Below are 24,162 nucleotides of genomic sequence, written 5' to 3'. Positions count from 1 at the left end.
TGTTTTTATCTTGTAGATCATTGGCTAAGTGACTTGTCACTCACCACTGGGGACGTGTGACATTCTGTGAAAACCCGAACTAAGCAGCAACACTCTTCATGTAGTTGGATTAAGCTCCCAGATCCAGCAGTCTGTAAATTGGATGGTATCTGAGGAAGGGAATAAAGCTCCAAGCCTCAGTACTTTTGGAGGCCCTCTCCTCAGGGCTTATTTGACAAATGATCACCAAAAAAACCCCAACAAGCCAGTCGTCTGACATACACTGGGCAATCATCCCCTGCTTCAGCCAGCAAAGAGGGGAGGAGGAATGCTCTTCCCCTTTCACCCACTGTCCCCTTCTTGTTATACTCCACCCCAAGCAGCCAAGTGCCTTGAAACTAGAGATCCCAGTTTTAAAGGGCCCAAGAGTTGTATCTGGCACACAAGTGCCCCCAAACCCATTGCCCCGTTTCACAATTGTTAAATTTCTAATTTACCTCCTTTCTCTTCAAACGCAACTGCTAGAACTAGACATAATCTGATCAAATCTGCACCCAGCATGCCTCTGCTACTCCAGATTTTCAATACACGGCTCTGCTACTCCAGTCCTGGAGCCCCTCACCTCTGCTACTGGACAGAACCATAGGAAATGCACAGTACAGCTTTATAAACAGAAAATCATGCTAGAAAATCTCAATCACTTATTGGAGACAATTACAACATTGAGTAAGATGGGCAAATGCCCAGAGTCTGCAGATCCAGCTCACTAAATTCATTCCTCATAAACCCAACTAGCTTTAGAATTCAGATCTTCAGGCTAGAGAACTTGAACAAAGGGTTAGCAAACAAATGGTGAACAAGTATCTTCCTCTTCAAAACTGTATTCTGAGAGTATAAATCACAGATTTGTACACTTTATAATAACTAGAATCTATTATTCAAAGGAGGGCAATGGTGTATCATGGACAGAATTCAGACCTCTGCCATGGACTGGTTCATGACCTTGGGCAAAAGTTAGGGATGTTATCCTTTGTAAAGCACATTGACATTTGTGGATGAAAAGCATTGTATAAGTTCTTTGTTATTGAGGAGGCACTCAGATTTCACAGGATCTGGATCTCAGTGCCAACAAAGCTGCAACCTGTACCATAAGTAACTCTCTGGTTCACACACATTCTTCCTGATCTTCCTTAACCATATTGATTTGGTATCTCCAACAACACTGGAATGGCTGCTAAATCCATTATTTTCTCTCTCACTGGGTTTGGAATGCATTACAGTTAGCTTTCTTCTAAAATTGACTCCCTCAAATGCTGTGTGCAGCCACCCCACCCGTGAGCTATTTCTGTTCCAGCCTGACAAGGACAGTGACTGAAGTGCAACTACTCTGAAATCTATTGATTCAATACCTCTTTTTTTCCTGAAACAGTCCAAGGCATTTAATCAATATGGCAATGCCCTGTCCAAAGGCACAATCCCCAGTGATCATAAACTGCCTCTAAGAAACAGAGGTAAGTGATTTTATGACTTGACATCTGTTGAAATGTCCATGTATGGCTGTAACAGATACATATATTTTCCTCTACAAACCAGTTACATAAACAGAAGTAAATATCGCTGTGGCAGAGACGTATAGTTTCAGGTTGAGAACCAAGACCCCTTTGACATCATGATTTCAAATGCATACAAAGAAGAGTCTTTTGCACAAGTACCTCTGTTCTAGGTACCATACATTTGCTAAAGGCATCTGTGACAGCGTGAGGTCCGGCTCGTGTCTTCTGCTCTGTCTACACAGATTGTTTGGAGATCTTTTGCTGTTAAGCCTCACCATGTGGTTTATTGACATTGCTCCTCCTGCCATCTTACAGATCGATACACCACATCATTTACAGCAGCAGTTTCACCTCAGCCCTCTGAGCCTTTTCTTGGTGCAGGCTCCGCTAACTGGCCTCTCTTCCCCAGTCCTTCCTTCTTGTGCCAAATTCTACCCTCTGTTTTAATGGGCTAATTCATTCTTTAATCCTCCCCAGCCCATTTTAATCCACTATTAGGCTCGGGGAGGGGCATTAATGTGTGTTGAAGTGATCAGAGTGCTGGCTCAGCTATTAGTTCCCAGCACTCTGTCCCAGCATCTCACAAACATATCGGGAGAGGGAACAAACATGGTAATCTATCTATGGTACTTATGTGGCCCCCACTACTATGGTATATAAGCGTCTCAATTTTTGTTTTAGTTTCTTAATCTCACAACATGCCTGTAAGGAAGGGAAGTGCTATTATCCTGAGGTACAGGATATCAATGGAATTTAGGAGCCTAAATACCCTTGAGGATCTGGGCAAAGAGACTAAAGCCAGGTCTACAGGAGAAACTTTTATTAGCAGAGTAATATCGGTTCTGGGTGTGATTTTTTTGGCAACATTTCTATTCCAGCAAAAGCACTAGTCTCGTTTGATAGCAGATATTTCATCTTCTGCTCATAGGCCTGGCTAAAAATGCTGTAAAGTGAAGGCAGATAATGGTAACTCGATGATTGGTATCTGTTCTGAATGACAGCACCTCAGAGCAGACGACCGTGTTTGCTTTTCCCACTCAGGACACGATGCAATAAGAGGCACATGTGGCCATCACTCCCTAAGAACACTGTGTGCTTGGAAGGAATTTTAAATGGACACCTAAGCAATGAGAAAGACAAGGGAGGTGAAGTAATATCTTTAATTGGACCAGCCTCTGTGGAAAGTAGAAGCTTTCAAGCTACACAGTGCTCTTCTTCAGGTCTGGGAAAGGAAATCGGACTGTCTGAACTAAATAAAAACTGGGACAAACTGAAATAAATGGTCCTCTCCTATTGTTTAATGCACTTAGTAGAAGCTGATAAAGGAGGAAGGTGCTCATCTCACACTGGCCATCAATAAAGGCCAATGCGTATTGGCATCTAACTCCCTTAGGGGCTTCTGAAAATCACACTGAAGATATGTAATCACTGGAAGAGCAATTCAGCTGCAGTGTATACATAGCCAATTTGCGTCATAGCTTTCTGTTTGCACAGATAATCTGAGTCCTGATCCTAAGTGTGGCATAAGATACCCAGATGCAATAAGTAGGCAAAATTCACATCTATACTTAATATGTTTTTGAAGTTCCAATGACCCAGAGCAACACAGAGCCCTCTGGTTTGTAGGGACACGTAAAATAGCACGTGATGCCCTATCCATTTCCTTCCCCTTCACAGCCCGGTCAGTTTGATCTCTGCCGGTGCCACACTCACACTCAAGAACAGGGACAGGTCCGATGTATCCAATAGGTGTGAGATCCATGGAAAACTGGGGCCCCATGAGGCCTTCTACGGCCACTAGAGTCTTTGAAATTCCCCCCAAGACTGCCAATAAAGCCACCAAAGAGACAATGTGAATTTAACTCAATGGTTCTCAACCTTTACCATATTGTGACTCTATTCTGAAAGAGACAAAAGGGCAGGGACCATCTGCTCATAGTCCCATCTAGCCATAAAGAAAGGGAGGGTGGTCCTAACGCCCCTTCACCTATTCGTGACCCCCAGATTGAGAACTCCAGGGCAAAGTCATTAGGAGCAAGACTTGCTCTAGTGCATGGCATGCCCGGACTCTCTGTACTGAGGTGAATTCTACCCTATGTGGGAGAAGAAAGATTGCCCCATAGGCCCAGTGCTTACCTTTGAGGACTGGGCTCAATTAGGCTTCCAGAGTGACCTTGTGCAAGCCACTTACTCTCCTTGTGTCTCCTCTGTAAAATGGGGACAATGGTACTTGCTCACCTCCGGCTGTGAGGATACATTGAGGGTATTGAGATACTCAGATATTTGGATGATGGCAGTCATATAAATACCTTAGATAGACAGAATTGAAAACATTTCTCCTACAGCTTTCCACAGCATATCCAAAGGCCAGGCAGGTCTTGAAAAACAGTGGCTATTGAAATGTCAAGATGGGAAGAATGAGGAAGGAACTTTACAGAGAAATGGATAGCGAGTCGCTTGAGATTACTTTACACGGACTCAGTTATAATGGGTGCCTGAAAAAAAAAAAACTGGCAGGCTGGAAAGTTATAAAGCTGAAATATGACCTCAAATGCAGCAACACTTTACTTGGAATGGCCATCTCCCCGTCCCCTTAAACAGTTCGCAATGGCTCAGAGATTTTCCCCACTGCCTACAGGTATCTGACTTCCCTGTATTTATTCAACACAGAACAGATTGATTTAAATCTTTGCCCAGGGTTATTTTTTATACTTTGCATTACTTTTAACACGTAAGAGAAGGTCACATATGTGGCAGAGTTTCCCATTTGGGACAGCAGAAATAGCTGAGCTATTGGAGGGGAAATACACAGGGATTTTAAGGGACTCTTTACATATACAAATGCTCTCCCTTTACTGGGGTGGGGGAAAACAATTCCATTTACATTTCTCAGAAGCACTGCAGGGATGGCTTATAATGCCATTGAAGTGAGAATCCATAAAAACCTGATCAACTAAATGCCATTTTCAAGAGCCCTGCTTGCAAAGGAGCGCTGACTTGTTAAGGGCCACTGTAAACTTTAATGCAATCCAATTTCTGATCATTTAATCTGATGTGCCTGAAAATTAAAATGGGGGCCAAATTCTGCTTTCATCTTCCCCAGGGTAAATTCAGAGTAACTATTGATTTCAATAGTGACTCCAGATTTATACTGGGTAAGATGAATGCAATGAATGAAAGTCATGTCTCCAGACCCAACCCTGGGAAAGACAACTAGGCAAATCAGCTTCGCTTGGCCACAGGATGGGGATTGATAACAGCAAATAATTCTCCTTCTAATAAGGAAGTGGCAGAAATTCTTCCTGGCTTTTCATTGTCTGGTGTATTATCCGTGGGAAGAAGAACTCAGTTAGCTATAGATACATTGTTTCTTTAATTAATGCCCCCCAAAAGAGAAAATGAGCAAACTAAGATATAAATATGGAATTCTTCTGAGAAGGAAAACAATGCTCAAGGATAGAAAATAATTGTTTTAATCCTATTAAGATGATGATTAATAAAATGAAAGAAAACAATGTTTCAATTAGGTTATGTTTAAAGCTGTTCACTTACAATCCATTTCTCCCTCCTGGAGTTCTCATTTGCATTACTCTTTACCTCCCTGATAATGGTCCCTTTCACTTACACCTGAAGAGTTCAAAGATGCAAAACTGGGACACAAATGCATATCAGCTTTCTGGCATTACTCCTTTATGAGCAACAGGGTTTTTTGGGGGGGTTCAACCAATCTGCAAGCTCCTCTTTGGACAACCTGCTCTCTTTCCTTCAATGCATACCATCCCCCTCCTTTCTCCCACTCATCTTTTGGGTGGGATCTCCCCAAAGATGGAGCATCTTCAATCCCATTGGTAGTTGACTGTGCACAGCACCATCCACAGGAGGGTCCTTAGGCTAGGTCTTCACTGCAGAGTTAACTCTTCTGAGGTTGGCCTGATCCGAATGAAGGCAGCTGCCCTGAGACATAACACTCGTATGGCACAGAGCAAATGGACTGGTGGCACAGGGTGACTGTGTGAGCAGTTGGAGACTTGTGCTAACTTAAGATGTAGCCCGTACTCCCTGATGGGCTTACCAACTCCAGGTAAAAGCATCACCGCATTGAAGTTAAGTGTTTGTGTTTGGAGGGAAACCAGTCAAGGCATAACTTGAGTCAATACTGCAGTGAAGACAAGTCCTCTGTCTCCTGCTGGAAAGCAAGCCGTCAGCTCAGAGAACTAACAAGTTCCCTGGGCCCAGAGATTATATCACTGAATGTAAGTGAGGTAATGAGTTCACTAAACCGCCTGGGACCTGTGCTTTGGTGTTACAGGATGTCCCTCAACTTTCTCTTTCCTGTGCTTTACAAGGCTAAAATAAACCTGACTTGGCAATTCAAGTTAGTGGACATGAATCTATGTCACCCATAAGGTGGGCTGCCACATGCTGCTGGCCAAGGGAAAACAACTGGCATATGACCATCATAAAGGAAAGGCAGAGGGTGCCTGTATGTCTCAGCGAAGTGTCCCAAGAGATCTCATGGAGGGTGGGGGAAGTGGGGGATTGGTTCAGCCCATAATTATAAGCTGAGTCTGAATTTCTTTAAAGTTGAGGTTTTGTTTGGATTTCGTAGTTTGTTTCAGATCTGTGAACTGGTAGCATGACACAGCAGACGAAAACAGAGAGGCAATCAGGAGGGGTCTTCTCCATAAGGAATAATGCTTAGAACAAGAAAGCATTAAGCAAAAAAGGAAATGGAAAACTTTGGATTCCCCCCAATCCTTTGATCCTGGCTGTGGAGCCCAACTTTCCCGAAGCCACTCTCCCCTTCTGTCACCCCATCAGCCAATGTACAGCCCTTCCCCTAAGCACGTGTGCAAGGAGAGGGAGGAGCTGAACATAACTCCTTGTTCATCAAGAAGCAGATCTAACTCCTTGTTCACCAGGAACAGATAATGCCCCTGCACACTGTCACTGGGCCCATCTCCAAATTAGAACTGGCATTTCTGAGCCTCCATCTGGGAGGGAGCTGGCATTAGTGGTCTGGCCTCTTCCACGGACTGCATGGAAGACTGCGGACTACTGTGAGCAGTTTTCTTCCTGATTTAGAACGGGACTTCAAAAATGCAAGAGCACGTTCACTTTCCCTCTCATTCCATTAGGTGTAAATTCCATGTATATAAACATCAGGAAAACTTTAGTATGCAAAAATGAAGGCTGTGTTAGGCATGGATATGGGGATCAGACCTCAGTGTGGAAGTGGGTATAGGGGATTTCATTCTCACTGAGTATTACAAAGAGAAAAATGTTGGCATCGATTCATCATGTTCAGTCCCCAATCTAAAGTAGAGCTGAGTGGAAAACCAAGCGAAAAAAGCAGCTTTTCACCCTGAAAAGCAATTTTCTGCGTGGCCAGAACTACTATGTAAGATGGGATTCCAGGAGACCTCACAGACCTGGGTCTGGAAAAAAATAAATACATGAACCATTGATGTGCTCTGATGGCTTAATGCTATTGGGGAAAAAAATAAAACAAAACAAAAATATAGCAAGTCTCCACAGAACAGCATCTGCAGTTATGCTCCAAAGGCAAGTTATAAGTGCTCTGTCACTCCATCTGCTTCTGGGTATAAGAAGATCACCAGCTGAGGTCAGAAAGATATCTCCTCCACAGAGAAAAATTCAGGTCATGGATGTGTGCACACAATTCTCACTGACTGTAAATGGAGTTGCACACACACATACACCTCAGGACAAAATTTGGTCATGGAGTATTTTAGAATTAGGTGCATTATAGGAGTTCATAGTGTTATATCTAATCAATATAATTCTGCTCACACTGGTTTTACCCCACTAAATTCAGTGCTGCTACTCCTAACGTATGCCAGTTCAAGTGAGATAAGACTCAGACCCAGTATTGCATTACTATCCCTTCAGCATCCGATGCTGGTCATTTATGAGAACTGGCTACCAGACTACATGGTCCACTGGAGTTCTTTGGTGCTGCAATTCATATATTTATGTAAAACTGTTACACATCACCTGGATTTCTCCCCTTTGCTTTCCTAGCTTACATCCAGGCTTCTCTTGGGGGTGTGATTTCTGGATAAACCAGAATGGATTTCAGAGGGGAGCAAATCAAATTTCTAAAAGGTCTGGAAAATAAGATGTGCTGACATATGGAAAGGCTCAGAAAAGCTCTGGAGAAATAACAGGTCAATCACCTATGAACTCAAAGGGATGTGAAAAAGGAGACAGTGGGGTCAGAGCAAGAAGTGTGGGGCTAAAACTGCAGCAGAGGAACTGTAGTTTAACTCTTAGCAAAAATGCTTAGAAAACACTGCCATAAAAGCACGCCAGGCAATGGATCAAACTGCCAAAGGAGCATAAAAAATCATCTTCACTAGAAGTGCTCAAATCTACTGACAGCCATCAATCAGGCCTGCTGAGGGACAATAAAATCAAGCCAGCTCCACGCAATGGGGATGAGACTAGATGACCTACTCTAGGGGCTTGGTCCTGAACTACTGAAGTCAATGGGAGCAGGAGCAGGGTTCAGGTCTCTTCCAGGGCGGTGGGTGCTGGGAGCTGTAAACAATACTTCTCAGCTGGCTACAAAATAAACTGTATATGAATAGCTACAGGATCTCAGAATTTAAAGCAGATTTCCCCCAGTTGCTTAGCTAGAATCCCAAACCAAACACAAACGTCTAAAAAACAAACATACCTGCCCCCGCAGCTTAAACTGCCTGTGACAGTGAGGGACTGGAGGTGATGTCCCAGGTCCCATCCAATCCTGTGTAGCCCTGCTGCTTCTCTTCAGTGTTTAACTCGTGCATGTACCACTGCCCCACTAGGTTCTCGGTGTACGTTCTAAGCGGTAACCATCCTCTCTCATCAAAGGAATCTGGTAAGTACTGGTTTAATTTTTTTCTCTATTTTTTCAACTCCCCATTGTCAATAACATCATTTTAGCTTGAAAATAAATGTCTCCAGGGATCCAGTGCAGACTAATTTTTAAGAGAAAACAAAGCAAGATGTACTTAGTTGGGGATTGGTCCTGCTTTGGGCAGGGGGTTGGACTAGATGACCTCCTCAGGTCCCTTCCAACCCGGATATTCTGTGATTCTATTCTATGATTCATTTCACTGTTGTGAAAAGCACTGGGTCTGCAGCCCTGTTGACGCGTCTTCCATTCACTGAACAAGCATGGCAGGCAATAGCAGCATTAACTTCCCACTCCCCTGCTTCCCGCCAAGGAGTGGCGGATGGAGGAGTCTTCCCGTCTCCATAGCCTGACCAGTCAGTAGAGAGACTGCTAGACTGCCAAAGAGCTCCTAGTGCAGATATGCACTTATTCCTGCAAAACTGCTTTTGTTGGTACTGCTTATCTGACACACACACTCCTGGGTGTAAAAAGCTACACTGGGGAAATTACTTTGCTAGTAGAAAAGACAGGAGGACTTGTGGCACCTTAGAGACTAACAAATTTATTAGAGCATAAGCTTTCGCGAGCTACAGCCCACTTCATTGGATGCATAGAATGGAACATATAGTAAGAAGATATATATATATTATACACACACACATACAGAGAAGGTGGAAGTTGCCATACAAACTGCGAGAGGCTAAGTAATTAAGATGAGCTATTATCAGCAGGAGAAAAAAAAAACTTTTGTCGTGATAATCAAGATGGCCCATTTAGACAGTTGACAAGAAGGTGTGAGGATACTTAACATGGGGAAATAGATTCAATGTGTGTAATGACCCAGCCACTCCCAGTCTCTGTTCAAACCCAAGTTAATGGTATCTAGTTTGCATATTAATTCAAGCTCAGCAGTTTCTCGTTGGAGTCTGTTTTTGAAGCTTTTCTGTTGCAAAATTGCCACCCTTAAATCTTTTACTGAGTGGCCAGAGAGGTTGAAGTGTTCTCCTACCAGTTTTTGAATGTTATGATTCCTGATGTCAGATCTGGGTCCATTTCTTCTTTTGTGTAGAGACTGTCCGGTTTGGCCAATGTACACGGCAGAGGGGCATTGCTGGCACATGATGGCTAGTATAACTTTGTCTACACTTTTGCTAGCACCGCTTATGTACGTCAGTGATCACACCCCTTCACAACTTTGACCAATACAGCTATTCTTTGAAAAAGTTGTAGCATAGATGTGGCCTTAATAACAACTGTGGTGATGGGTTTTAAGATATGGACACCTGTTCCATCGGAACTGGATTGAGACCCACCATCTCGTTTCACATAGACCACCAGGTAGGGTGACCAGATGGCAAGAAGAAAATATTGGGAAACATGGGAGGTGGGGGGGGGAGAGCCACAGACTAACAGCCCCACTGGAGCCATGGGGGAAGGAGGCACACCGCTCGAGGAAGCTGCAGGTCAGGGGCACATGGCCCTGGCTCCCACCCCTGGCTGCAAGAGGGGGGGGAGTATCTCAGGGCTGGGGGAGGGAGTTGGGCAGGGGAGAGTTCAGGGTGCTTTGAGCAGGGGGTTGGACTAGATGACCTCCTGAGGTCCCTTCCAACCCTGATATTCTATGATTTTATGACTGTGGGAGGGGGTTTGGGTGCAGGAGAGGATATGGGCTCCGGGGCACTTACCTCAGGTGGCTCCCCGGAAGTCTTGATGTCTCCCTCTGGGTTCCAGGCGGAGACACGGCCAGGCAGCTGTGTGAGCTGCCTCACCCGCAGGCACTGCCCCTGCAACTGCCATTGGCTGCAGTTCCTGGCCAATGGGAGCTGCAGAGCAGGCGTTCATGGCGGGGCAGCACGCAGAGCCCCCCTGGCCATCCCTGTGCCTAGGACCCAGAGGGAGATGTCGACACTTCCGGGGAGCTGCCTGATGTAAGCACCCCCGGAGCCCACACCCCCAGACGTCACCACTTCCAGGGAGCTGCGCAGAACTGGGTAGGGAGCCTACCAGCCCTGCACCAACTGGACGCCTGGCAACTTTACAATATCGGGACAAACGACGTCCTGATTGTACATAGGTCGGGATGCGGGACAAAGTTAAATATTGACACAGTCCCAATTTTATTGGTATGTCTGGTCACCCTACCGCCAGGCTGCCATCAGATGGTAAGAACTCTTGGACTACCAGCAATTTGGACTAGAATTAAAGCAATGACCAAGGAGAGAAAGCTCTATATTACCCTACCAATACCCTGAGTAATCCAGTAATTCACACTGAGCAATTTATTGTTTGGTTTTAAGATTTCCTTTCTAAATGACACATTAATATTGTCAGTGATGGAGAGTCCACCATAACCTGGGTAAACTATTCCAATGGTTAATTACTCTGACCATTAAAATTTACACCCTATTTCCACTTAAAGCAGTAGACTGGTAGTCAGAGGAACTGAGCATCAGTTTATGACTCTGCTCCAGATTTTCTCCAGGTGTATAACTGGGATGGTCCTTTCCCACCTCACAGGGCTGTTGTGAGGACTCTTTACTTAATGCACATAAAGTGCACAAATACTATGGCGATGAAGAGTTACATTAAGTAGACAGACCACTGTATTTCCAATCTTCAGACAAAATGCTGTCTTAAGGATGCATGCTTGTTTCCCATTGACTGCAATGAGAGCTGTGTGGGTATATGTAAGGGCAAAACATTGGCTCTTGGATTTTAGAAGTGATGCAGTTGATATTTTCACTACTTACGCAAACAAAGTGCATGCTCAGCCAGTTTACGATCTGCATAAGAACATCCTTTCCTCAATTTGTTCAGTTCTAATTAGCTTTTGATGCTAAAATTCAAGGGATGCCTGAGTGAAGTAAAAAATGGATGCACTCATTCTCTCTCTCTCTCTGTAGGCAGTGTTGACGAATGAGACTGTGGGTTGATGTGGCGGGAGTAATATAATTTCTGGCAGCTGGTGCAAGCATATGGTGACGTTTATCGATGCACGTGGGTGCCATGCAGTATGGTACCTCCGAGCCAGGCAGACACTGCAGGCATTTCATTACTTCTCCGATCAGCAAGGCCAAAGCATGGAACTGATGAGGAAGTGAGAGATGCTCCCCTGGACAAGAAGCTCCAGGGCTAGATTGTGGTCCAGATTCTGCTCTCAGTGACACCAGGAGGTTTCTGGTGTAAGGCCACTGAAGTTACTCCAAATTCACAGCAATACAACTAAATTTGCCTTTATGGCTTTATTCTGATCTATGTTGCATCAGCCAAAGTGTTTCCAAACTGAGTGTCCAGGAAAAGTTAAGAAGGATGTGAATTAAATCTGCATGGTAGATAGAGCCACCATTGTTTGCCCCCTCCCCCAACCCCATAAGTGTCCTACAGGCAAAGTGTTCCTCACGCCTGACTCAGACAGTCCAATCCATGCAGCTGGCACTGGATGGCCTTTTCCTCTTACTTCTTAGTCCTTGATCTTTCGGACAACCGAGCAGCTGTGCTACATTATCCCCTGTGACTGACTCACAGCTGCAACTAAGCCCTCTCCTTATCGCAGGATCCAGAATTCAATCTGCTCCAGGAAACAGGATGTGGCTAAATGTTTAACAATTCTCCTATTTCCAGATGGGCAAAGAAGTATGTTCTCCATGCGGCTTGGAACTCTGAATGATTTGCTGATTTACCTCTATTCTTCATCTTATGTACCTTAGAGAGACTGAATCTCAGTTGCCATTCTTCTGTTTCTGGAGTTCATTAATTAATGTCACCCAGTCATCCGCAGAAGAGGAATCATTCCTGCATGTCACAAGATATTACATTCTCTAAATGCCCTGGGCTGACTTCACATCCCTTGTTGGTTTGTGGAAAATGAGAGGCTGATGAATCAAATCCAGGTTTCCTAAATGACAGTGATAAAGGAACTTCTTTGGGCTACCAACTCAACAGTCTCCTTGTTGAATAAGTGTCAGCAACAACAATATGAGAATCTACCAGTCAGTACAGGTTTGAGAAGTCCCTCCATCCTGTAAAGAACCCAAGGACTGAATGAAATGCAGTTGTCATACTGCAAGAAAACAAACTTTTCATCTGTGTGATAAAACAGTGGGCACAGAATAAAATTCTCAAATCAACATACATACCAAGACCAATATAAAGGTTTCTGTGTTTGTTGGCACAATAGAATGCAACTGGCTTAATAATGATAGGATAATTTTCAGAGTAATAAAATATGATTTCTTTTAATTTGCCTTCCATTTTTTTAAATGTAGAGAGAGCACTTAGGTCATGTTTTCAAGTTTTTCTCTGCAGTGATAAGGGCTAGAAACTTACTTTTTTGTTTAAAATGAAAGCTGAGATTCTCATGTAACCCTATGACTCCAGAAGCTGGGGATTTAAGAAAATATCTGGCTATCATGAGAACTGGCAACACTGCTAGTGTTGTGGCTGGGTTTACATATATTTGCATTAACGATTTATCAAGGTACCTATTAAGCAGCAATCATTGCAATATGTAGACATGAATTTCCCGAAATACTTTACAAATGTTAACAAATTAAAACCTGTGAGATATTATTATTACCATCACCCAGGGTCCCATATGCTTTGCGGTAGAATGGGACTAATTGCTGGAGCAATAACCTCTAAGCTTCCTGCAACATTACTTTATCCTGTTGTCACATAATACCCTTAATTCCCATCCCTGCACCTTCACATTATCCCACACACCTATGGCTGGCTGCTCATAGTTGAAAATCTTCGTTGATGTAAAATGTGTTGATTATTTTCCCAGTAACTTATTTTGAGGAGGGGTTTTCCCTCCCTACTGTACTCTCCAGGCAGCCAGATTCCCCTCTCCAGGCCATGATCCCATGATCTAGTCCAGCATAAAGTTTCCTAACCCTCCCCTATGTGTTCCAACAAAACTTCAGCATTTCTGTGCCCTGGCTGTCCTGGCCTCAGCTGCTGTGCTGTTCTCCAGGCAGCATGCCTCACCAGCCTAGGTCGCTGGCTGCTCCATAGTTCCACAGCTGCAAGCGCCAGGTCTGGCTAACCAAACCCCCTGATGCTTGGCTCTATGGAAGAGTGCAGGGGGCTTGCACCGTAACTGACCCACTCCCCTTTGTGGAGAAAGCTGGAGAATGAGAGACAAAACAAATGATTTCCAGAGGTTCTGATCAACTGCAGCTCCCACCAAAGCCAATGGATAATGTAGGTGCTCAGCATAGCTGAAAATCAGGCCAGTCCTAAATATGGCTTTAGGTCCCTCACTGTACCGACCTAAGCTTGAAAAAAATTAGCCAAAGCAGAACACCTGCTGGCTACAAAGTTTTTTCATGAGATAATTATTTGCTTGTGGCATAGTCTGAATATGGCCTGTACTTTACGTTCCACGCAGCACTGTGATCTCACATGCCAAATAGGGTTGGGGCCTGTGGGTACGCGAATGGGAGATTTCTAAGGCACATCCAAACACTTCAGAAAGAAACAGCAAAAGGTAGTCTTCTGTATCAGTCACTGGGGCACTGTGTTGTTGGAGATACCACTGTTTGGGCTCACTCCAGCATGGGTAATTACATTCCGTCAATGTCAATCCTCCTGCTGTTTCAACTGGATTCCTTTCTTCCTTTACTAAACTGTTTTCTAGTGGGCTTGTGTGCTAATAGAGCCTGATCTGACCATCATTAGAGACACTGGGAGACCTACCCTGAAACTGTTGCTGTGTTTCACCTCCAAGAGGGATGAAATTTCAGTGCTGGTAGAAATGATCTGTATGTCCAGTTTACAGAGCAAGTTGTAAAATGCTTTGTGATCCTTGGGGAAGAAGGGCACTATCAGAAATAGAAGATCGCCTCAAACACATTCATTACATTTATAGACATGTTAAGTGCTTGCTGTTTAACACATTACAAACGTACAGATGAATGCAAACCTTCAGCTTTTTATAGCAAATGATAATTATAATATGTAAACTTCATTATTGTGCACTGATGTTAAAGCGTATTACACTCCGAGGGAACTTACTTGGTTCATTGGGTGTTTTATGAATATAAGGGAAGCAGGAGGAAAGGAAAGAAAATATTTTATAGTGCTATCTGAAAGATGCTTATCCCGAGAAAATGGTATAATCTTTAGAGCAAGAGGGAATAAAAGACACAGGGGTGCTTGTCTTTGACACTAAGGACCCTTTACACCACTCTGACAGCAAAAACAGACCTTAAAGTGGGTGTATACTATATTTATGCTTACTTTAAGGCCCCTTTATACTGTTAAGAGTGGTTTAAAGCTGCCTGAGTGTAAAGGTGTATAAGGCCACAATGTAGCCAAAGTCATTCAGTGAAGGTGAATCCTTCCAAGCAGCAAGCTATTTCAAATAACTGCCTTCTGGTTTGCAAATGTTAAAATGGATTCTGAGATCAACAGAGGGGTTGGGATATAGGATCTATAGCCAAGCACCATTTGTTTTTGATTTAACTCTTTGCACTAGATGAAAAAAACTGGGATTCTGGCAAGAGTCTGGTAATTGGAACTGTGTTAATTCTTACCAAGAATTGATTTGGTTATTTCTTCAATGGCGATTTTAGATCAATTTACCCTTTGCAGGAGCAGAGAGTGGCATGATTCTTAATAAACTGATTTGGTGTGCCCTAGCAGTTTCACACTCTCACACTGGATTATGTATTGGAAAGGAAGAAAACCAATTCAAATATAAAAACAAGGGAATGTCCAATGAAACTGAAAGGCGGCAAACCCAAAACCAATAAAGAGAAATACTCTTTCAAGCAACATATAATTAGCTTGTGGCTCTCACTGTCATATGATGTTGTTGAGGCCAAAAACGTAGCAAGATTTGAAGAGGGATTGGCTATTGATCTGGATAACAAGAATATCCACAGTTATAATACTTAATGCAAACAAAAAGGCTTGGAAGATGATATTAAGCCTCAGGCTTTGTGGCATAAGCCATTCTCTAAATATTAGGGATCAGGATGAGACCTCCATGGTGGGCAGATTATCCCCACTGTGGGGTTTCTTGCACCTTCCTATAAAACATCTGGTGCTAGTCTCCATTGGAGACAGGATGCTGGACAACATGGACCTTGAATCTGATTTGGTATGAGTTATTGCCGAAGTCAAGGGTTCTCTTTCTCTGGAGCCACATTATGTTTTCAGTCTTTTCTCTAAAACCATGTGGACTAGACATTTAGGGTTTTTAAAAGGAAAACTCAGATGCTCATGTATTCCCCAAGAGTTGAGGCTTTCAGAAAAATACAAATATCATGAGATTCGTGATAAAATTAGTGCAAGATGGCAAAGTTGAACTGTATTATTGAGTATTATATTCCTACAGTCCTAAATGTCTCATTCATTGATATATCATGTGTCTTTCAAACACAAAGCTAGTGAGAGGGTCGGGATAGACTGAAGGGGGAATAAATGGAATTCCGTATGCTTATACTTAGAAAACAAACTGTCTTATTTGCTCATAAAAGAACTCTACCCAGTATTATTAAATCAGCAAACATAATCCAAATAACAATAAGAGCTCCGTCCTGCTCCCATCAATCTCAATGACAAATTTCTCTTTCACATCAATGGAAGCAGGATCAGGCCCTCAAGTTCTACGGCCTTAGCAATGATTTCTTCTTCTTTTTTTCTTTTTAAACCTAAAAATGTTTCCGGAAAAGAATAATATCCACGGGGGACAGACTCTTAAGAGTAAAGATAAATATGAACAGAGTTTATTTTTATATGGTTTGGATTTATGTAAGAAAATATCTTTCACAATAAAAAGAACTGATACAAAATTGTTTCTCATAAATGGACAGCGCTGCTGGTTATAAAACAGAATGATATCCTGTCCCATACTGGGCAACCAAAAAAGGCTACATGTAGAATATACCCAAGAATCTTGACCCTCTAAAAAAAGAGCTACTGTAGCATTTACCGTGACCTACAAATCATGAGGAATTTTTTACCCATCATAAAAAGTATTTGTTTTAGAGAACTGTCCTTAAAAACTATGAAAATGGCATTTGAGAAGACTCTGTGTTTCTGTTTAGATCTCCTCTTCGACTTTCAAGATCATTCCCGAGAACACCTCGATCCCTGACTGCCCCACAGACTCGCCACTGGCTATCCGGGAGGGCAGACGGGCAGAAGTCTCAGGGGTGCAGTCTTGCACAAAATGTACTGTCTCCCTGCTTGGATGCTGGTAGTCGACCAGCTTCTCCAGCGTCCGGTTGAGTGACTCGACATTGTCTGCCAGCCTCTTGTTCTGTTCCACTAAGTTCTCCAAGATGAGGTTCTGCTGGATCATGAGGGAACTCTGCTGCTGGTACCAGGAGGACAAGAGGGTGCTTTGCTGGAGATGAGCATCCATCAGCTGCTTCTCAAACTCTGAGATGTTGTACTTCTGCTTAGGATGCCGGGCAGTCTGGGATGACCGCCTTCCATAGGCAGCCCGCTGCTGCATCTGTGGGGAGGAAGGTGGGGAGGGAGAGGAAACTGAAGTGTGCAGTGCCCCCCGCTGCTCTAACGCATCTGTCTCAGCTGGCATAGGCATTTCAATAGTCCTCAAAGGCACCCATGTGCAACCAGGCACTTCCTCCTCCTCATCTGTGGGGGATCAAAATATCAAAACATGAGTTCTTTACACGTTAGCAACACAGAAAGCAGCCTTTTTGGTTAATATGCTAAAGGAATGATGTCTGCTGTGTGGGTGTGCATATGAGCTCAGGAAAGGGGCATTAGTTTGACTGTGTGCATGTGAATGTCTCAATAGGTCTTGTGCTTTGTATTTGTGAACCAGAGGGATCTCTCTCTCATGTAATTGTTTCATCTGAAATATTAGATGATAAGGTCCTGGGACATTAAAATTCCTCATGTCCCGTAGATGATTTCCTGCTCTGCAGGGTGAATTCCTTTGAGTAACTCCAAGCTCCTGTACAAGGAGACATCCCTGTCCTGAAGGATGGGGCGGAGGTGGGGGGGAAAGGGGGGAGGGAAGGGGGAGAATGTAAGACTCCAGAATCAAAAGCTGTTGTGTGAGAGGTTCTGCCTATTTGGATCTGAGATTTCATTTGCAGAGTCCTCTCTTGCCATAAGGTTGGCTGTAGCAATCTAACATTGCAGGGGAGACCACGTCACAGCCACCAAAGATAACCTTCTAGAGAAAGGCTCCTCCCCCTCCCCCAGCTTTCCCCAGTCTGCTGATGTGTGTGGATGGGATGAATGGTTTTGTTTAGGACTCTTTACCTGACTGAAGCTCCAGAGTTATGTGAGGGCCACCAGTGTGCATAACACCATCACCACCACCACCATCCTCCTCCTCTGCCACCACTCTGGCCTCAGCCTCTTTAATAGCCTCCTCCTGCCCAAGCAAAGGACTTTCCAAAATCCGCACCACCACAGTATCAGGTCTGGGCTCCCCCGTTGAGCGACTCATCTCCACCAGCTTCTCCTTGGTGCGCCTCTTCATATCATCCCATCTCCTCCGGAGGTCCCGGGGGGTCCTGGGGGACCGGGCGACAGCATTGATCTTCCTGGCAATGCTGCACCATATCTTCTCCCTCTCTGGCTGGCTCAGGTTGACTCTCTCACTCCCATAGAGCCTAGCGTGATTTTTGGTCACCTCTGCCACCAAAATCTCAAGTTCTACAGGAGAAAACTTTTCCTTCCTCTTCCGGGGGCCAGCAGCCATTTTAAATCTGCTCCTCTTGCAAAAAACGAAACAGGAAGGGGCAATTTGATGCTGGATTCTCATCAGGACCACTTCACATTGAAATATTCTCATGAAATACACAAGCTACGCTGATGCTGGTCAGTGCCTGCTCAAGCAGTGGGGCATAATGTGGCAAAGTACATAGATGTGTCATTGCTAACAATGACAATGACTAACAAAACGCTATACGAGGGGGCTTGATGTTACTGGAGTGTCACTGGAACAGAAATGAGGAGACACACAAGGATAAAATCCTCAGCTGGTGTAAATTGGTGTACCTCTATTGACTTCAATGGAGTTATGCTGATTTACACCAGCTGAGGATCTGGGCCACAGTCTTTAACAGGTTGAAATAAGCTTTGGGTCAGATACTCCGCTCACTAGCCCTGATATAATTGAGGAGTAACTCCAGTGAAGTCAAACTGGTGTAGGTCTGAGGAGAATCAGGCTCACTGTACTTTCTCAGGCTCAGAACATCACACACAGCTGGAAAACCCATTTTTTTTCTGGAAGCAGTTTTACACTGAGCAATTCCAATGACTTGAGGGGAGTTACTCCTAAATTACACAAAAGGAGAATCATGCTCCTAGAGTCTGAGCCTGATCTCACTTACATTTTTACAACAGTTTAACCCCCTGGACTTCACTAGAGCCGCTCCTTATTTACAACATGACTGTGATATTAGAAACAAGCCTCGAGAGTCTGCATGTTAGAGTTTCGGCTGCTTAAAAAGGCAGGTTAACAGCATCAGATGATAAGAATCATGCAAACAAGAGACAGAAAAGATATTTGGGGCCAGATTTACTGGTATAGCCTGGTGGGGTAAAATTGCTGTGAATCTAATTTATCTGGCCGGTTATGCAGGGTTTTGCAACTGCTTTGAGGCACTAGAGTGACACAAAATAGCTGGAGGTACAGGTCCATTACATCATCTTGTGCAACTACCTGCCGGTGCAGAATTATTCCCAGAGGTCTGTTCTTCAGTTACACTGTTGGAACTATACACAGCAGGTGCAACTCCCAAAAAAGTCCTGGTGCAAAATTATGCAATGAAGTAAGAGGGGGTGTAAATTGGTTAAGGAACGGATGTAACTGTAACTTACACCAATTTGGCAGTCACAGGAAAGGGGATGTAATTAGGGACAAGAGAGGAGAGGGAACATAGCAAGAAAAGCAATAGAAGCGTTCAAGATACAGCGGGTGTAGGATCGGTAAAGGGAATGGGATAAATTATCTACAACCTCCTTGTTGGCTGCTTTTCCTATCACAGCTTTCTCTTTGGGCCCCTCTGTATGCGAGGAACTCGTTTTTAAAACTTCACAAATTATACCTCTTTTCTGATCTAATTACAGGTAACTTGCACCATCTTTTTATCACTGTTGATTCTGGTCTACAGGGTGTCACATTTCCATCTAGGAGTTTGGTGTCCGGCTACATAAGTTTCTGGTGCTTTGTAGGTTACACAGAATGAATTATGGGGCGGAAGGCATGCTTCTCCTCTAACTTACACATTGTGTAAATAAGAGGAAAAACATTGTGCACTGAAGTCAATTAAATTTACACTTGTGTGAAACGTGTGCAAGTGACAGGAGAATAGGACCCAAATGAATCACTGTTGATTTACACTGGTTTAATTGACCCAAACTGTCTCTGGATCTGTGAAAACTTTATAGAACACAAAGTTCAAAAAAGAAAAAAAAAAGTAACCCACATTAGTAGTATTTAAACGGGTCTGTTTTATTTTAAGAGTGTTACAAATACACCTAAGCAGTCACTGATTTTAGTTTAACAAACAAGTTTCAGCCTCTGCCTAAAAAGTGGGGAAAGTATCAGGTTTTCATTTTAAATTTATCCCAAGAGTAAATGACATTTGTCAGCTTCCTAACAACAATCAGAGGGGGGAAAAAAATCAGTTTTCCTCTTTTTTCACATAATATGAAAAAGAGAAGGATGCTGGAAATTAAATGGTAGTAATAGCAAAACGATTATGAAGAGTATTTAGCACTAACATAGTATGTCACATTTATGAAAGAGCACCACAAATATTAATTCACTTACCCTTACAATAGCCTTATTAGATACACAAGTATGTTTCACACAAATAAAAACAAATATTTCTTTATGCTGTAAAGTCATCTTGTGGAGTTCCCTGATATTGGTAAATTATTAGGGTTGGTTTTAAAAATCTGTATAATAGTATGGCCAGTAATATCACTGTCTGTAGTTATGCAAGCTAGGAGATGAACAATCAAATCTTATGATTCAGGAGGTGGGGCCAAACGGGCTAAAAGACTGATCCAAATCCCACTGAATTCAGTGGGACTCTTTCTTTTGCCATCAGGCCCTAAATGCACTATTGGGAGATTTTACCTCCTGCTGAAGCACTAGGTGTCAAACAATGAAAGAGACAAGATACCAGAGGTCGGCAGATGGATTGATATTCTGATATGATTAGAGCAGGGGGTTGGTTTTGAATATTTACCAAATAGTTTCAGTTCCTCAATATGTTGCTCATTTAGGATGCCAATAATCACAAGGAGGCATCTAATTTAAGACAAAATCCTACATCAATGAAGTTATTGGAAATCTGTCCTCTGATTTTAGTGCTTCAGGATCAGGATTTTAGTAAGGTTTTAGCACCAAGTATCTGGTTTGCATATAAAATAGGATGCACCAGAACAAGAGCTTAAATATAATATCGGATTTTAATGTCAATGGGCCTGACTCTCATTTAGATTCAGGGTGTATCTACATGAACATTTAGTTTGCAGCAAGCTGAAGCACACTAACAGTTCCTTAGTGTGCTTTGATCCACCCTGCTTTGAAAAGGGAATAGATCAAAGTGCACCAGGGACCTGTTAGTGTGCATCAGCAAAGTCCACACGGACAAATAGTGCGCAGCAGGATAGTGCTAGGTAGACTCACACTCCAGCTTGCCACAAACTAAATGTTTGTGTAGACAAGCCCTAAGCCTCCTTTACACCGCCAATGTGATGTAAAGGGGGCTTCGAGTATATGAAAATCAGGTCCAATAGCTTTATTGGCTTGCAAAGTACAAAAGTGTTACCAAAAGAAATATACCAAATATTAGTAGTAATGGATTATACTGTAAACTGCTGCTGTTGCACCCAAGGGGCCTGATTCTCAATTACACTTACAACACTCAGAGAAAGGGGATCTTAAGGTAAATGAAAATTAGACACAAGGACTTTCCAGCAGTGCTGGAAACGGTTAGATTTCTAAGGCCTGATTCCTCTCTCTTTTCCACCAGTGCTACCTTGGTGCAACTCTACTGATTTCAATGGACCTGGTCCCGAGTTACGCTTGTGTACGTGAGATTAGAATCAGATCCTTAAGCATTCTGGATACTCTCTCTTAGGTAATTAATACCCCTATGGTTGCAAAATTTGTCATAGGCTCTTTCATACCATAAGTGATCAAGACCTTTGTTTTCCATCTCATCTGAAAGGCACCATTCTCCAGGAGCAGAGCCCTTAATTCAATGCTGGGACACTGGTTCGGCAATGAGTCCGAGGGAAAGGACTGATCCTAAGATGACTCGTTGCAATAGGCTCTGTGCTTCTGGAAGATCCCACATTCAAATAGTAGTGAATCTCAATCCCACTGAGTTTACAAGACATGAGAAGATCACAAACTAGGAGGTATGACTACATGGCCATGTTGCTAAAATATACATATATTGGACATTTTTAAAGAGTTAGCACCATTGATTTGTAATGATATACAGTTAATGGGTTTATTTCTAAAATAAAGCACTTCCAGGAATGTTTGAGATGATTTTAAGGACTGGGCTCTCCAAACTATGTCCTGTAGCTGCCCAATAACAAAAAAAGGAAACGTTCAGCTGCTTAGGAAAGCACTGGAACAGGCCATAGTTTGTTGCTAGGAAAGATGAGTTGGCAGTGTAACCTCAGCTAATGAGTACTATATCCTCCAGACCACCTGGGCATATCAGACAAGCAAAGTAGGGTCAGGGGCTTAGTCACTATATTGAACATCAATATCCATGAGGAAAAAAAACACATGTTCACCCATGCATGGGGACATGTACCACACACCCAGTCACACATGTGTAAGACATCATGCTGCATAAACTCTGAACTCCTATCAGCGGCAAATGAACTCACATGAACTCCACAAATGCTCCAGTTCTGAGTCAGCTTGACAATACTGTCTCTAATTCCCTTCAAGTCAAACGGTTCAGTCTAAATATAATGAAGAATGTCTGGTCTGATATTTTAAACAAAGAATCACCCCCTACTGAGGAGATAATGACTTCACTATGGCCTTGCCAACACACCTAACTTTACTAAGCCATCTGTTTCCTGCAGCTGTCTGGTTGGTTTGCTAGCTCTCCTAAGTGCTTATGGAATGACCATTCCTTACAAAAGGTTATGTTCCTGAATAAGCAACCATGAGAAATTTAGTTTATGTAAAATTACTGCATCCTGATGTTTTTATGCCCAGTATGCATCGGGCTGAATTCACTCTTGGCCTTAGGTAACAGACTCCGCTTCATTGACATGTCCTGCCATACACTCTATACAGTACATTTCTCTCATGAAAACATAGAATCATTTGGACCAAAACATGCGATGGACAAAGTTTCTTTCTTGTAAACAAACCACTGCCCACGATTCAAAAAGTAAGGTGATTAAACTAACACCTAGCTACAGAAATCATCTCCCCTGATAGTCTGAATGAAGAGATGCTTAGATGCAATCAGAATTCTCCTGAAAAACTGCCCCTTACCACTCACAAGCATCCATCTGAAAGCCCTAAATAAACCTTATCCCAATAAATATTTGATCACACAGAGCCATTGTTTAGAGGAAAAGATGGGTTTAAATAAATGTTATAGCTCAGACCTTGCTGAGGTTAAATTCCTGCATTCACTCATCTCGTTTATCACTTGGACTGCAGCTGACTCGAATACCATTTCCAATGGTAAGCAGCTGTTTTGTAATGGGCCGCATTACAATAAGATAAAACACACATACAGACAGAAGCTGATTCCGAATAAAACACTCTCCAACCTGTAATCTCAGCCCGCCTTTCATATGCAGCCACTGGAGCAGGCAGAAAAGAAAGCATACGTTTTTATCAGAACCACCTGCACCAACCTATTTGTCATTGGAAGTTAAAACACAATACAGTTTAACTGTAGAAGGCATTGTTCATACCAAAATACCTTGCAACTACACAAGATATTGCTACAATAAAGAAATATGAGAGTAGACAGGAACAGTGGACAAGGAACGGCATGAAGGTGTAGATCATTACTTCATTTTATCATTCATTTATTGTGTGTTGTATGATGTTATGATTAACTGACATGCTATGTCATATATAATAACTGTATATTAAATAGATTTAAGTTGTAGGACTATAGAATAATAGATTGATCAGTAGTCAGAAGGGATAAGTATGCATTAGGTATCTAGGTAAGTAGGGCTGAAACACAAGGCCTGCAGGCTTGGGCCTGTACGTTTTAGCTTAGCCATACTAGGTAATAGGCTTAAGAAATGCTGACATAAGTAAGTGACCAAAGAATGACCCTATGCCACAAGATTATGGGAAAAGATGTACCAATGGGTGGTACTGTGAAAAATTAACTGTAAGAGTAATTTTGAGTACAAGTCACATGCACAGGGTGTTAGGTGTAGTCAGAATCACAAGAGAAAAGAAGGCTCCCAGATTGGGTAAAATGAGTCCCCTGTGGGAAACCTGCACCAAGAACCATCCCTCTACTGATGATCAATTGGCAAGGCAGACATCAGACCTTAAGAATATCATTAAGGATGTGAGTATGACTATATTTCTAACTTGTGCGTAGGTCTTTATGGGATTTCTGTATGCTTGGGTACTCATAACCTTAATTGTAACTTTAACAAAATTGACAAAACAAACTAGACCTTGTAGTTCTCAATGTATGTATATGTCTTTATGTGTTCCAAGAGACAATAAATCTGAAGCAAGTAGCAGAG

The 24,162-nt window shown here is 42.9% G+C and overlaps 1 protein-coding gene across 12 annotated transcripts in view; it reads right to left on the bottom strand.

Annotated features, from left to right (window-relative positions):
- The window catches only part of TSNARE1 (t-SNARE domain containing 1), a 695,747-nt gene that overhangs the window by 175,084 nt on the left and 496,501 nt on the right, over window positions 1-24,162 (bottom strand). For 8 of the 12 annotated variants that reach the window (XM_073329988.1, XM_073329989.1, XM_073329991.1 and 5 more), the window contains 2 exons: window positions 17,689-18,148; window positions 15,543-17,049 (listed from right to left, as the gene is read on the bottom strand). The exons of 1 other annotated variant lie outside the window; for it this stretch is intronic. In XM_073329988.1, the coding sequence (XP_073186089.1) occupies window positions 16,490-17,049; window positions 17,689-18,148 (1,020 nt within the window). In that variant the 3' untranslated portion in view covers window positions 15,543-16,489. Of the gene's footprint in view, window positions 1-15,537; window positions 17,050-17,688; window positions 18,149-24,162 lie in introns of those variants that run through there. 3 more of the 12 variants (XM_073329985.1, XM_073329986.1, XM_073329995.1) reach the window with 2 other exon arrangements.

The sequence above is a fragment of the Lepidochelys kempii genome, chromosome 2 (genome assembly GCF_965140265.1).
Source record: "Lepidochelys kempii isolate rLepKem1 chromosome 2, rLepKem1.hap2, whole genome shotgun sequence".
Taxonomy (NCBI): Eukaryota; Metazoa; Chordata; order Testudines; family Cheloniidae; genus Lepidochelys; species Lepidochelys kempii.
The sequence above is the reverse complement of the archived record's forward strand: the minus strand, read 5'-3'. Positions and strand labels throughout refer to the sequence as shown.